The sequence below is a fragment of the Capra hircus genome, chromosome 8, assembly GCF_001704415.2.
Source record: "Capra hircus breed San Clemente chromosome 8, ASM170441v1, whole genome shotgun sequence".
Taxonomy (NCBI): domain Eukaryota; kingdom Metazoa; phylum Chordata; class Mammalia; order Artiodactyla; family Bovidae; genus Capra; species Capra hircus.
Genome location: NC_030815.1, coordinates 75023162 through 75040212, shown reverse-complemented (window position 1 = coordinate 75040212; position 17051 = coordinate 75023162). Strand labels below are relative to the sequence as shown.

General features: G+C 37.6%; 1 protein-coding gene across 1 annotated transcript in view; it reads right to left on the bottom strand.

Moving 5' to 3' along the window:
* UBE2R2 (ubiquitin conjugating enzyme E2 R2) overlaps nt 1-17051 on the bottom strand; it is a 100407-nt gene extending 83356 nt beyond the window's left edge. Inside the window, exon 1 of the mRNA XM_018052369.1 lies at nt 16343-17051. Coding sequence (XP_017907858.1) covers nt 16343-16519 — 177 coding nt within the window. The 5' untranslated portion in view covers nt 16520-17051. The remainder of the gene's footprint in view (nt 1-16342) is intronic.

Sequence of the window (17051 nt, the reverse complement as noted above, 5' to 3'; positions counted from 1 at the left end):
TAGAATATAATTTTATGGAACTGCTATTATGCCATTGATACTTATCTGTATTACTGGTATGTCAACAGTTGATCCCTTTTAATTGCTAAATAGCATTCCATAGTATAGATGTATCAGTTTGTTTATCCATTATCCATTTATCCACTGAAGGACACTTACGTTGTTTCCAGTTTGGGGTGATTAGGAATAGTGCTGCTACAAACATACACACACATATTTTAGTGTAAACAGTAAGTTTATATTGCCCTACGGGTTGGGGGCAGGAAGAGAAGGGGATGACAGAGGATGAGATGGCTGGATGGCATCACTGACTTGATGGACATGAGTCTGAGTGAACTCCAGGAGTTGGTGATGGACAGGGAGGTCTGGAGTGCTTCGATTCATGGGGTCGCAAAGAGTTGGACACGACTGAGCGACTAGACTGAACTGAACTGAAGACCTATCCCTAGAAGTGGGCTTGTTGAAACCCATGTTAACTGTATACTTTGCAACAAACTGACAGATTTACCCAGAGTTTGCATTCTCACCAGAGTTTCAGTTAATCCTCATCCTCAGCAATACTCAGTATTGTCAGTATAATATTTCTATTATTTTAGCCATTCTAAAAGGTATGCATGATTCCCAGAGATCAAATTGCCAACATGTGTTGGATCACTGAAAAAACAAGATTCAAAAAAACATCTACTTCTGCTTTATTGACTAGGCCAAAGCCTTTGACTGTGTGGATCACAACAAACTGTAGAAAATTCTTCAAGAGACAGGAATACCAGACTACCTTACCTGCCTCCTGAGAAATCTGTATGCAGGTCAAGAAGCAACAGTTAGAACTGAACACGGAACAACAGACTGGTTCCAAACTGGGAAAGGAGTACATCAAGGCCGTATATTTTCACCTTGCTTATTTAACTTCTATGCAGAGTACATCATGTGAAATGCCAGGCTGGATGAAGCACAAGCTGGAATCAAGATTGCCGGGAGAAATATCAATAACCTCAGATACACAGATGACACCACTCCTATGGCAGAAAGCAAAGAACTAAAGGTATGTAAATGGTACCTCACTGTGGCATAATAACTTAAGATGAACATCTTTATGTGCTTACAAGCCATCCAAACATCTCTGAACTATCTGTTCAAATCTTTCATCCATTTTTAAAATTGGGATGCTGGTTCTCTAGGGGTTCTCCCCGACTATGTTGAGTTTTGAAAGCTCTTCATAAATTATGGTTAAGTCCTTTCTCAGACATGTGGTTTGTAAATATATTCTCCCAGTTCATAGTGTCCTTCACAGAAAAGTTTTAAATTTTGATGAAGTTCACTTCATCAATTTTTTCTTTCATGGATCATGCTTTTGGTACCGTATCTAAGAGCTCCTTGCCAATCCAAGGTCAAGAAGACTTTCCAATGCTCTCTTCTAAGAGTTTTACTACTTTATGTTTTACATTTAGGTTTATGATCCATCTTGAGTTAATTTTTGTATAAGATATGTTGGATAGATTGAGGCTCACTATACATATGGATACTCAGTTTTCCAACATCATTTATTTGAAAAGACTATCCTTTCTCCATGGAAATATGTTTGCACCTCTGTCAAAAAATCACTTGACTATATCCAAGTAAGTCTATTTCTGGGCTCTCTATTCTGTGCCTTTGGTCAATACACCACACTGTCTTGATAAGTGTAGCTTTACATAACATCTTAAAATTGGACACTGACTCTTTCAATTTCATTCTTTTTTCAAAACTGTTTTGGCTATATAGTTCTTTTTCAAAATTGTTTTGGCTATTCTAGTTCCTTTAACCTTTCTATACATAATTGTTTAAAACTAAAGCCATAATAGCTACCTCTTAAATGGTTTATCTGCCCCCTAGAAAACTGGCAATTTTTACTGTTGCCTTTTATCTTGTCAAAACTAGTTCAAAATATAACATATAGGCACCCAGAACTTTCGACCCAATATATCCAGTACTAGGAAACTTATGTGGAAAACCCAAATATAGATATAAAAATGTGTTCATCATAGTCTTGTTTAGAAACCAAATCTCCAGCTCCAACAAAAGGGGAAAGGTTAAATAAAAACTAGCTGAGGAAATGGTCAAAACATGTTGCTTTTAAAAAATGGATACACAGTATCCAACTTTTTAGATGAAATATAGTATATTTCAGAAAAAATATATATTAAAGTATTTTTGGATAGCATCATTATAAGTGACTTTTTTCTTCACAGTTTTAAGAACTTTAAAAACTTTCTACCATGAACACATGTTGACTTATAACTGGAGATAATACTGAGTTTAAAAAATGGTTATTGCCACTTACACAGAAAAATCCAAGCACCTCTGTATCACCCTGTACATTATTAGTATCAAGCTTGTTCATAATGTATGAATAACCCACATGACAAGTTAAGAGAGTTTAAACTATAAATTCTTCTCTGCTGTCACAACAGTTACAACACAATTTTCTCTATGCTTGACTCCATGTTTAACTTTGCACAGAATTCTAAATATGTTAATTACATTATTAATAAATGACACACAAATATTTGCAACATACAATACATCTGACCAGTAACTAACTTCCTTTATACAAACAGCTTTTATCTATTACAAAAAGAAAAATAGGCAAAGGACAAATATAGGTAACTTGCATAAATATTACAAATGGCCAGTGATGTGAAAGTAAGTTAGATTTCACTCATGATTAAAAGAAACAACCATCATAAAGACCGATTTATCTTGACTGTAAACTTCATATTTGACAACCCCTATGTTACACTACAGAATATAAATTAATATTTTTGAAGGGTAATTTGACTATCATGTAAAATTTAAATACACAAACCCTTTAATTCAGCAAATGCACTCAAAAAAGTAGACGTACGAAAAAATGCCCCTTTCAGCTTCACTTATCAAGAGTAAAAAGCTGAAAATAATTGATTTTTCATCAATAGGGGAATAAAAAAAGTACTTCCTTAACAACTGGAATATTGTACAGCAGTTACAAATTATAAGATAATTCATAAATAATGGAAAGATCTCCAAGATAAAGTTTTTTTTTTAAAGATGCAGAAAAATACTTGTAGTCTAACTACATTCATAGTTTTAAAATGCTTAGATGTGCCTGTAGATAAATGGAATATTTCTGGAGGATTACATTCAAACAGTTAAGTAATTTTCAGGGGCAAGACTTTCTTACTGCTTGTTTTTCTAGACTGATTTTAAGAAAAATTATTAAATCAACACCCTCAGTAATATCCCTCATTACATCTTTTGGGCTTCCCTGGTAGTTCAGCTGGTAAACAATCTGCCTGCAATGCAGGAGACCCTGGTTCAATTCCTGGGTTGGGAAGATTCCCTGGAGAAGGCAATGGCAACCCAGTCCAGTATCCTTACCCGGAATATCCCATGGACAGAGGAACCTGGTGCACTACGGTCCATGAGGTCACAAACAGTCAGACACAACTGAACAACTAACTCGAACACATTACATCTTTTAATGTTAGGAAATATATATTCCTCTATAACACCTACATGATAGATTAATCCATTATGAACTTATTATTTTCCCCTAGCAAACCTACTATACTAAATTTAAGTGGCTCCATGTTGAAGCTGAGATATGACAAGGTCCTACATGAGGTGGTTTATGAATTAAACTAGGTTAAGAAATAATGTGGAAAAATTAGGTAGCTAACTGGATTTGGTGCTGGAGAAGACTCTTGAAAGTCCCTTGGACAGCAAGGAGATCCAGTCAGTCAATCCTAAAGGAAATCAATCCTGAATATCCATTGGAAGGACCGATGCTCAAGCTGAAGCTCCAATACTTTGGCCACCTGATGCAAAGAGCTGACTCATTGGAAAAGACTCTGATACTAAGAAAGACTGAGAGCAGGAGAAGCGGGCAACAGAGGATGAGTTGGTTGGATGGTATCATGAATCCACAGACATGAGTTTGAACAAACTCCAGGAGATAATGAAGGACAGGGAAGCCTGGCCTGCTGCAATCCATGTGGTCACAAGGAGTCCAACAGGACTTAGCAACTAAACAACAACTAGATTTGGGGCCAGAGCTTACCATAATTACTTTATAACAAATGTATGGTGACCTCCAGTTAGAAACATAGTAACTTTCCTTTACTTTTAGTACTATAAAAGTATCTTTAGTTTGGAATAAAATATAATCATCAGTCCAGTTTCAAAGTCTTAAAACTGAAGACAGGAGTTCAGCAGTTAAATATATTCAACTGCCAACAAATAATTTTTGGAGAGAGAACAAGTGTTTGTGCAGATATAGAGAAACTAGAATCTTCTTTCTACTACTGGGAATGTATTTTGGAAAACAGTCTAGCAGTTCCTCAAATAGTTACACACAGAGTTATCAGATGACCTAGTAATTCTATTCCTAGGTAAATACTCAAGAGAAATGAAAACATATGTCCACAGTGAAACTTGTACACAAATGTTCATATCAGCATTATTTATAATAGCCAAATAGTGGAAAACAACCCAAATGCTCATCAACAGATGAATGGATAAATAAAAGGTCCATACAATGGAAGATTATTTAATAATGAAAAGGAATGAAGTACTGATACATGCCACAACATATATGAACTTTGAAAACATGGTAAGTGAAAGGCCATATATTAAATGATTACATTTATATGAAATACAAATCTACACATTTAGAGATGAGGCAAATTTACAGTCCCAGAAAGTAGACAAGTTGCCTAGAGTGTGGGTGAAATGAGAAGTGACTGCTGATGGGTATGGGGTTTCATTTTGGAGTGAAAATGTTCTAAAATTGTGGTAATGGTTTTGTACATTTAAATGGGTAAATTGTATTGCATATGTTATATCTCAATGAAGTTTTTTTTTTTTAAGTAAGAAGAGAAATCAATTACAGTCTTAAGAGGCACATCACCAAAAGCAACAGGGGGTCTTGATTCAAATGAACTTACAAGTGTATCTATGACACAACTGGGAGAATATGAACACTGGATATCAGATAACATTAAGGAATTATTATTTATTCAATAAGTATAAGAACAATATAATTATTTTTTAAAAAAGATTCCTTATCTTTTAGGGACTCCAGTATTTAGGGGTGAAAGGACATGTCTGGAATTTACTTTAAAATAATCTAATTGGAAAGAGTAGGAATTAACAGGAGAGAACCCAAGAGGTCATTCATAGTGAATTGGGTCTTAAAGATATAAATTAGAGTTCAAGGACTAAAGAGGGCATGAGAAGAAATGAAAAAGACAGGTAACAGCTTAAGAAATGGCACTGTCAAAGACCACCTATGGGGCAAGAACAGAAAACACAGAAAAGTAAGGAACAACCAGATCATGAAGAGTCTTATATGCCATACAAGGAATTTTTATTTAATTTTATGCAAGACGGACTGCTCCCCCCGCCCTTGGTGGGGACAGGTCAGATTAGAGGTTTAGACAGGTTACTCTGGTGGCATTATAGATTGAAGGGGCACAAAACAGAGTAAAGAGGCTACTGTCATAGTCCAGGGGAGTGACAATTCAATGGGAACTCATACGGTGGGAGCAGAAATAAAGATTAGAGGCTAAAACCTCAGACATGAGATACTAAAAATAATTGCATATGCAGAAAGAGGAAGCAGAGACCATCTGAACTGATTTCTAGCATGTAGGCTTGTGCAACTAGATAGACAATGTCCAACATGCAGGAAAGTGAACATAGAAGAGGATTAAGAAAAAAGGTAGAGTTCAGCTTAGTGTTTAGTGTAAAAGGACATACTGGTGGAAATGTGTTAATAGCCAGGCAAAACCTCAAGAGAGGCTAATTAGAAAATACAGACATAAAAATCTTTAGGACATATTTGGTAGCTGGAACAATAACCAAGGAGAGCTTGTTTGTTACAACTGACACAACACAGAAATTTAACCTGGGCAAATTTAATTTGGGCAAACTCCAGAGATCGTGAGGGACAGGAGGCCTGGCACGCTGCAGCTCACAAGGTCGCAAAGAGTCAGACATAACTTGGCAACTGAACAACACTCCCTACTCCACCTTGTTAAAAATTAATTATTTTAAAGTGTTTATGTAAACAGAATGATCAAGATGTGTTAATTTTATATTTAGACTATATATTGAAGGCAGGAGGAGAAGAGGACGACAGAGGATGAGATGGTTGGATGGCATCACTGACTTGATGGATGAGCAAGCTCCAGGAGTTGGTAAGAGACAGGGAAGCCCGGCATGCTGCAGTCCATGGGGTCACAAAGAGTCAGACACGACTGAGTGACTGAACTGAACTATACAGATACAGATATAGGAGAAAGAAGAACATATACGCATTTGGCTAAAAGTCATCAAAATTATTCTTTTAACACATTGCACACATGCAGCATTATTTTCAAAGAACAGCTATGAAAATGTACTTTTCTAATTATTCTGATTCCTTTAATGTATCAAGAACATTTAAAATATTCATAACATTTACAATCAATATTTAAAAATCCTCCACTGTATAAAAAATTCTGCACTTCTAGTCTGCTTTTAACAGATCTTATCCAACTTCCCTGGTGGCGACTAGATTCTTCCCTGGTGGAGAATCTATCTGCCTGCCAATACAGGGGACATGGGTTCAACCCCTGGTCTGGGAAAATTCCACATGCCATGGGGCAACTAAGCCCATGCGCCACAGCTACCGAGCCCATGTCCTGCAGCTAACGAAGCCCGAGTGCCTAGAGCCTGTGCTCCACAATGAGAAGCCCAAGCACCACAATGAAGAGTAGTCCCCAATCATACTGCTATTACAGAAAGCCCATGCAAAGCAACAAAGACCCAGCACAGCCAAATATAAAAAATAGTAAGTAAATAATAAATAAAACTTTTTAATGATTCAAAAAAATAATAAAAGATCTTATGTCTTCAGATATTCTTTAAAAAGGCTAAAACAACTGGATTTAATTATTTTGTTTTATTCAGTAGATTTCCAAATGAAGTTAAGCAATCTTTATCTTCATGGGACTACAAAAGTCAAAGTTGCTATTTCTAGCCAGTTTTCCCAATGCCTCTCGTTATTACCGCTCCAAAATTCTTAACCTCTCCTAAATAAGTTTTCTAACACTTAAATTATAAGAGGAGCCCTTTACAAAGATCCTAATTTCCTATATTACTATAACCAAGATTTCAATCTTAATTAATTTTTAGCTAACCTTCAGTCACTAAGAAAATTAGATTTAACTGAGGCAACCCAGCAACTACAGAAAAATGTCATTGATGGAAAAATCCAAATAAAATCAAAGTTCTCCAAAAGGGGAAAGCACAACTAGAGGAACTAAGCAGTCCAAATACTGAGCCACTAGTCTTACCACTATATTCAAGACAAGGGATTAATCACCTAAGATCTATGAAGAAACTCAGGTAGCAGTTATTTCTTGAAACTGCCCAGAGAACTGGGCAGGGGGACAACTGTCATCCTTCAAAGACGTGGCCTCGCCAAGAGATCTTGTATTACTCTTTCAACTCCTGTGCCCGATGCTAGGGAATGTCAAAGACTGGAGTAAGATCTAGTCATTTCTTAAGAAGCCCATAATCTAATGATTTATGTAGACTCTCACACTACTAGGTTTGGACACAATAGAAAAAAAAATTTTAAGCTAAAAATATCTTCTTAGTATAATACATGACCTCAAGTAACTTTTTCAGTTTTACCACTTACACTTTCAGTTTTACATCATTTTTATTTAAAGAAACTCTCTGTACATTACTTATTCAACAATTTATCACTGAAAAAAAAACTTTTAAAAAATGGTTATATAAAAAACATAGTAACTCATCAAATCCAAACTCAGGAAGTGCACTCCCCTTAAAACCCTTTTAACATAAGATTCCTTAGATACAATCTAAATTCTACAGAATTTCCATATCTTCAGTTTAAGACGTCTTTTTTTTTTGTCTAGCTATTTTTCCTTCATTCTTAGAGTAAATGTTGAAACATGATTAACAAAGTGAAAGAACTCAGGGTAAAAATCCTGAGGACAGTTACTGTATATTTTTTCCCTTTAAGTTTTATTGAAGTACAGTTGATTTACAATGTTGCATTAATTTCTGCTGTACAGCAAAGTGACTCAGTTATATGCATATATATTTTTTCATATTCTTTTCCATTATGGCTTATTACAGTACATTCAATAGTTCCCTATATTATCCAGTAGAACCTTCTTGGGGTTTTTTCCGTTCTTTTAATTTTAGGGAAGTTGTGGAAGTTTTCCACAAGGATTAGCTTATATTGTTCCTTTCCCTATTTAGCCAATGGGAGAAAGAGCAGTTATGTGACAAAACCAAGATGAGCCTTAGGTAATAAGGTTTTTTGTTTGTTTTAAACTCAACTACCACAGAACTCAAATGAGCTTTGTCCCCTTCAAAGCAAACACCTCAGAAGGTTGGCTATATATCCACTCCAACAGTGCTAGACTGCCACTGTTCAAAACTCTTTTTTGAGAACTGCCCTCAGAATCTATTGTACAACTTCTTAATGTCCTTATTAGCGGCAAACCTTTGCTTCTTGTGGACCTTGTTTTTAATATCCAAAGGTGATTCAGATTCAACTTGGTAAAGGAGGAAAATAATCTGAGTAATACTATATTTTAGCCAAAAACAAATGTGTGGCTTCCCTCGTTGCTCAGTAGTAAAAAATCTGCTTGCCAATGCAGCACATGGGGTCAGTCGATAGCCAATCCAGGAAGATCCTGCATGCCACAGGGCAACTAAGCCTGTGTACCACAACTGTTGAGTGTTACGCTCTAGGGTGTGGAATCCACAACTACTGGGCCTATGTACCACAAATCCTGAAGACTGAGCGCCCTAGAGCATGTGCTCAACAAGAGACACCACCACAGTGAGAAGTTTGTGCACCACAACTAGAGAAAAGCCCACACAGCTATGAAGAGCCAGTACAGTCACAAATAAAATAAATTTTTTAAAAAATCAAATATGAATGTGAAGTATTACAGAAATTTTACCTGTGCCTCTACCAACAATTTCAAAAGTTTCAAATCATATGAAGGATATTTTTTTGAATAACGAAACTTTTTTGTTTCACCACATATAGTATGAAGTATGATTTCCAGTAAACTTAAAAGTCTGTATTCTAAGCTTTAAATCACTCTTCTATAAAGAATCATTAAATATTGTCCAATTTTTTGTGACTTTGCCAATAGTATCTTATAAATGGTTATTTTCAATGAGATAATAAACATCAATGTTTACAATCTGAATTACTATGTATGCTACTAAGTGAGTCACATAATCCAAATTATTTCAAGGGATTTATCCCTCAAATTAACCATCAGCTGTCCATGCAGCAAATATAGCAAACCAGATAACTAAATAACTGTGAAATCTGACTTCCCTGGTGGCTTAGACGGTAAAGCGTCTGCCCACAATGCAGGAGACCCAGGTTCAATCCCCTGGATCAAGAAGATCCTCTGGAGAAGGAAATGGCAACCCACTCCAGTATTCTGGCCTGGAAAATCCCCTGGACTGAGGAGACTGGTTGGCTACAGTCCATGGGGTCTCAAAGAGTCAGACAGGACTGAGGGACTTCACCTTCACTTTCTTTGTGAAATCTGAAAATCCAAATACACATAGACTGAAACTATGGCAATGATCTCAAGATGCTATAAAATGCATGAATATATGGCTTCCTCTGATGATTAATTTTTTAACATCTTATTTTGGAATAGTTACAGATTCACAACATATATTTGAAAAGATTCACAACATATATTTGAATAGTACACAGAAATCTATTTTTCACTGAATTTCCCCCAAGAGGCTGCATCTTACATAATTACAGTCCCATATTAGAACTAGGAATTTGACACTGGTACAATATATAAGTGCAGTTCTGCATCATTTTATGGCCTGCGTAGATCTGCGTAACTACCAACACAATTAAGATATAAAACTATTTCATCCACAAAGATCTTATGCTCCTCCTTCATAGTCACATCCACCTCATTCCCATAACCCAAACATCTCTAAACCCTCCTCCCTCACCCCCCCCCACCCCTCTGCACTCACTGGTTTGTTTTAATCTTTATACTTTTGACATTTTAAGAATGTTAAACAAGTGGGACCATGTAACCTTTGAGATTGACTTTTTCACTCAGTGTAATCTTCATTCAAATTATTACATATATCAATAATTTTTAAAAAAAAGATGCTGTAATAGAGATAAGGAATACAAGGTAAAACTCAACTGAAAAAAACAATAAATTCTCAACTTTACACTGCTCAAGTTTCTTATGACGTTTAAATATACTTGGAAAAGTATTGACATTATTTTAAAAGCATAAAGCAACACTGTATTAAGAAATTTAACTTCCTCTATGATCCAGTATGACTTCAAAGATGTTTACTATCATCTTTAATCCCAAAAGTAGCTTTTTAGATTTATACTTCTGAACTCTAGCTCTAGCACCATCCCACTCTTCCCATAATGAAAAAGTTGCTATCAAAGGAGTTAATTTGCTAAAAAAAAAAAAAAAAAAATCCTTCTGTAATATGACTTGTCCCTCTCTAATCCAAGTGGTCCAAGAACAACATCAAAATCCAATTCTTCAGTCAATTTAAGATTTATAAGCAGAAGTCGTAATAATCTCCCTGAAATTTGAAGGAACAAATTACCCTCGTGACCTTGAAACTTGTACAATTTAAAATAAAAAGTTCCTTTTCAAATGTTCGAAAAATTTCATTTATTTATTTACTTTTTGACTACACCATGTAGCATGTAGGATCTTAGATCCCCAACTTGGGATCAAATCCGCAACCTCCTGCAGAGAAAGTAGAGTCTTAATCACTGGACCACTAAAAGTCCCATTCATAAATTTTATTTTCTTAAAGCTCCATTTCTGTACCTTCAAACATCATCAAAAATGATAAAAGATCTCACCAAGAGAATACACAGGCTTTAGAACCAAGCAGTCTGATAATCCATCTTGATATTACAACTTCCTAGCTGAGGACCCCAGGCAAGTTAAATAAGTTCTGTGATTGTTTCTCTATATAAACGTGAGAGTAATAGCAGCACACCTCACAGGAGAATTGTATGAAATATTCTATATAAAGTACATGGCACATAGTAAGTACTCAATAAACATTAGCTACTAACATCTACATTACTGTAATAAGGATGGTAGCGTGTATTTGCAATTAGACATGACATTCAGAGTTTTGCATGTTTTCAATTACCCTGCCAACAAGTTTACAACAGTAATTTACTGTGTTGTAACAAAAACATATTTAATTTGTTATTAAAACAAATCAACTAAAGGTGCTTAAAGTGGATATTCACTTTCTATGTTAAATACATATCCCCAAATTTGAATATTCCAATTCTTTTTTTTCCCCCTAATATTCTAGTTCCTATATGGAGGAAAATTTATGTAAAATCAAACCTTAGCAATCCAAACTAAAATTTTCTCTTCAGTTAAGTATTTATCATCCCATAATTTCAGAATCAATTCATTTAAAGATACTTAAGCATAAACTCAATAGTAATTTCTCACTGAACGAAGCTGAAATGAATTAATTCTGTGCTGACAAAACACTTTCAAAGAGGTTCAGCTTAGTCTTATTCAGATATATATGTAGCTGTATATGATGAAACATCCAAAAGAATTTCAGGAACATGAAAGAATTAAAAAGTTTAAATATGACCTTTCAGCAAGATAGGAGTTCTATTGTCTTAAATCCTGAATTTATAACTCTTTGTTTTCCCAAACTATATTAGCAGAGGTGGGCCAATTTCTTAGATAATTTCTTTTATTTCACCTGTCTCCAACAGACAGATTCTTCTGGAACCTTACTTAGTCTAGGACCACTAAAACTGTTTTAAAAATGGAGCAGAATATTTAATCACGACAGACTGTGGTTATGTTGGCCAATGCACTAACTGGCCTTAAAACTTTGATTTTAATTACCATTACAGTTCTGTCAGTAACACCTACCCCTCACATTTCTGCACAAAGACTTTTATGAAGATTATTCATAAAAATTCTAAGGTTATCAATGTCCTAATACTTTTCCTCACTATCTGAAAGGCAGTGACACTTCCTATAGTGCTTTGCCTTTGGTGTGTGTTCAGTAATTATTGTTTACTAACACAAATCTCTGAAAAAGAGGAATCAACATCAGCAAAAAAGTACTAAGGAAACAAATCATTCAAAAAGAAATAATTCTTATTGATCAAATTTAAGACACTGATGCTGGCATTTAAAAAAATTTTATCAGATGATTTCAATGCAAGGGTCTCTCTCACAGCTAGGTCACAAGTGCCACCTAGCTGATGCCAATTCTAAGAATTCCTGGACTCATCCCAAATTTGAGATGTGAAACTAGAAAAATATGCATCTTAGAATCAACTTAATATGGTAAAAGTATAATCTATGAAATACTGGAATGCTGCATTTGCCAGGGATGCAGGCTGGGGACTAAAATTACACTCAGTGTCCCAAATCAATGGACATTAACCATGTTTCCACCTAAAATGTTTCTTTAGTTTACCCAGCACTCAAGACAAGTTCAGCTTCAAGAAAAGGGTACAGCTAAAAGTCCTAAGAGGTGTTCTTAAACTGACTGAGAAAAAATTTTAAACTAAGAAAATTTTAACTGACTGAAAGACTTATCATATATTGTTTTTTTTAAAGCAGTATTTTTTTTACGACGTCAAAGGAGGTTAATTTTGTTTTTAAAGCTGACGATCCAAATCCCTTAAAACAAGGATTCAGTTAACCCTCCTACATATAAGCTAGTTTGTGTGTTCTCATTGTCTTCTGAAGAATATTTATAAAGTTCTCAAAAGGATCCCTACGCCAAAAAGACAAAGCTACTTAGAAAGATTGTTTCAACTATATATTAAAAATTTCAGAGTCATAAAATAGTTTTTATGGGGCAGGGAGGGGTGGCACGTGAAGAATAGATTCCAGAACAAATGAAAATAATGTATGTCCTTTATCTTAAACAATTACTATTGAAGAGTTTCTTTAATATAAAATGAAGTGTTACATTCGATAAAGAATATCCTACTAAGGAAAACTCTGAAAATATAACAAAGACTTCCTAAATTTTATCTGTTGGGAGTTATCCAAAAATGGAACACACCTGTATTTCATTCCCATACATTACTGAATAAAATCACAACTACAAAACCTGCAATACTTTAAGCATTCTGTAACACTTAAATGTTATGCCTATCATGAAAGAGTCACTCTTTCTGATCTCCAGACTCATTGCTATTATATAAATAATGCAGGAGTTACAAGGAGGTTCTATACAAAAGCAGCCACACTAAGTTATGATCACTATCAGGAGTTATTTGAAAATACAGTTGTTTCTAAAAGAATAGGGGTAAACTTGTTAAAAGTCATTACTACTGCTCACGTGATCAACAAGTTCCTCTGCCAGTAACATAACAGAATTCCAACTCGCTCCACATTAGCAAAATTAAGATCAGAAGTGTTCTGGGTATTCTAAGTCATCTCCTACTTTGTGTTCTACAAGATTGACCCCAGAGAAAAAATTTGAAGCAGCAAAGAAATTCACTCTGTGAATCAATGAGATCAAGAAACTGGACAAACGACTCCCCTGGAGGTCCAGCGGTTAAAGCTCCTGGATTCCAAAGCAGGGTTACCAGGGTTTGATCCCTGGTGGGAGAACTAAGATCCTACATGCCACGCAGGGGAGCCAAAAAAATAAATAAAAATAAAAAATTTTTAAATTAAAGAAACTGGACAAAAAGATAATGAGGCCAAAGAAGAGTTTATAACATGCAGAAAGTCAGACACAAGAAACTACTTTTGCCCACCATACATCTATATTCCTCTCGATCCCCAACCCAAGCTAAGAATCATACAGATTCAAGATATTTGAAAAATAAGTTGAAAAAACAAATTTTGAAATACAGGTCTCACAAGTCTCTACTACAACAGATGCCACAGTTAAAACAGACTAGGGTCAACTATTTCATGGTGAATAAGATCAGTTAGAAGTCTATTAATATGTAAAAGGTAAAGGAGTTAAATTATGAAAAATTTAAAATGACTGGCAGCCCACTGCCTTTGGAAACTATAATACACCATCAAGAAAATAGTTTCACTTGGAAATAAATTACATTAAATGTTCAAGAACCACCATTTGATCAGGGAGAATAATAGTAGAGAAAGATTTGTGCCAACTTTTAACTGCAGCTGTAGTAGACACACTAAAAGCCTTGTTTCACAAAAGCACTGAAATAAAAAACAATGGTTTTAAACCTGTCACCAGTGTTAACTGCTCATGACCATAAATTTGCCTTTTCCAATGAAAGACTTTGGAATAAAAAGCCATTTAAAAAAGAAAAAAAAATGAAGACGAGAACAAAATTGAACAAAATTCTCACATAACACTAAAACACTAAATCTGTTTAAGAATTTTCATACATTTTTTACATGTCACAAAAGTAAAAAAATATACATCTAAACATACAACAAAACGAGATTCTTTTTAAATAAGACTGAATTTAAAAAGCAGTTAATTTAAATCAGTGCATGCTTCAAGGAATCCTCCTTCCATATTACCTATGCCAAACAGAGGGTTCACCACACTCCATTCTCAATTACCTAAGCAAAACTATTACCATTTTAAACCCATTATTTCCTTTGTTTGTTATTTGTTTTTAATGCATTGCCTAGGAGTAAGATAATTCTAACTAGTAACCATTTATCCTGACAAGTGATTGTCCCAAATAATGATACTTTTTAGAAATTAAACTTCATTTCACTAAAGTTAGCCAGTAGATTTTGCAAGTATTTTCCTCTGAAGAGTACAGTGTATGGTTGGTATATACAATATTCTAAATACTAAACGCATGCTTCTAACCAGCTATTAAGTGACTATCACAGACATGTATAGTAAACATTCCACAATCAATTCTTCACATTTCTACAAAACAGACCCAATCTCAAGCCTGAAACTGAGGCTTCTACCTTTAGAAGAGTAGAAACTAAACTGACTGGGCAGTCCTTAAAAATACACGTAACTACATGACTAAGATACTCATTTAAAACTTATGCCAAGATAGCCCCTCCCTTCAAAACAAACTAAGACTGACTCACAGACCTATTTCACTTAATTTTGGAAATTAAAAAAAAATTAACTTAAAAGAATTCTTAAGTACTCATTTCCTCTCTGTCCCCCATCATTTAAAACTTCGACCTTCAATCTGTGATTTTCCCCTTAAAAAATGGTTAAATAAAAACAAAAACAAAAGACCCTCAATATTTCCAACTATCTATTTGGAAACTGAAAAAACTACTGGACTCAGGAATGATAAAAACCACTGTTCTAACATCTTGGAAAACAATAGAAAGTATAACTACCGTCGCTAAGGAGCGGTCCTACTTTGTGAAACCATCCCACCGCAGATGTCACTCTTCACCTGTGAGACCACCCCCCCCTCCCCGTTTGCTAGAGTTAGCCATCTAAGTAAAAGGTTTCAATTTTGTCTCCCTGAAGTGGGAAATCATCAATCTCCCTATACAACATGTTCCACCCTCAGTGGATATTTCTACACGGGAGGCCGGGGAAGGCGGGGGTGAGTGCAGTAAAGTTGGTGGCAGGGTGAGGACAAAGGGCATTTTGAAACAGCATTGAAGTAAATAGAAAATGAGGACAGAAAGAGGGCTAAATTCGAGTTCCCTCAAGTGGCTGATGGCAAGAAAACGCAGGCGCCCTTGTTTACCACCCCTAGGGTCCTATTCTCCATTACCATCCACTGGAATGCGAAGTTGGAACCACCACTATATGCAAGAAGCCCTCAAATCCCCAAAATGTCAGGTCAGTAGGCAGCCTCTGGAATGACAGGCCGATACCCCTCCCCCACGCTCCTACCCCACCCCCCCACCCCCAAAAAAAAGGTCCAATCCCGTAAGTGCAGGTCACTCTGCCCTCTGGGGTAGTTCCAGCCGGCGCAGAGATGGTTCTGATGGGAGGCCGTGGGGGACCCCTTTCTTTCCGTACACCCTCGGCGGGGGAAACAAAACAAAGACCTCCCCCCTCCTCCTCCGGTAGCCACTACCCTAGCCATAGAGGCTTTCCTATTTCCCGGTGCAGGCTGGCCTCCCGCCCCCGCCCCCATGACAAAGAAAAGGCACCGGGTGAGCAAGCGAGGCCTTCCTGCCTCCACGGATGGGGGGAGGGGGCTGCCGAGGTGAGGAGCCCCCTCCGCTCCCCCGCGCTCCCACTCTCGGCCGGGAAAACAGCCGAAAACTGCGGCCTCCGCCCGGGGAAGCCTGAGCGGGGGTGCGGGTACCTTGAAGTAGCCGCCTTCGTAGAGCGTGTTAGGGGGTCCGAAGATGGCAACCTCCCAGTTGTAGAGGTCGGATTCATCCACCAGGGTGATCCGGAAGCCCTCCACCGGTTCCTCCTGCAGGGATTTCAGCTCGAGCATCAGGGCCTTCTGCGAACTGGTCATCTGCTGCTGGGCCATCGCGGCGGCGGCGGCGCCGGGCCGGGGCCCCAGTCCTCACGCACCAGCCGGGCCGGACCAGGCCCCTCCCCTCCGCTCGCCCTCTGCCGGGCCGCTCCGGGCCCCTGTCTTCACACACCCGGCGGCCCGGACCAGGCCCCACACGGCCCGTGGGCCGGCCCGGTTCCTCCTCACACACGACGCGGGCCGGGCCGGGCCCTTCTCCTCACACTCGGGCCGGGGTGGGGGGAGGGGTGGAGAGAGTTAAAGAAATTCGCTCCGGGTCTCGGGCCTCCCCCCCCCGGAGGGGGCCTCAACTTGGTTGGCGGTGGGGGGGGGAGAAGAGGTGGAAGCGGAGGAAGGCGGCGAAAGGCCGGCGACGGTGAGGAGACCGGGCCGGGATGGCCCGGGAGCGCCGCGCTCGCTCGCTCTCTTGTTCTCCTCGGGGGCCGCCGGGGCCGAAGGGCGCGCGGGGCCGAAGGGCGGGGGAAGCGCGACACGCGGGGGTCTCGCGGCTGCGGCGGCGGCGGCGGCGGCTGCGCGGGGGGAGGGG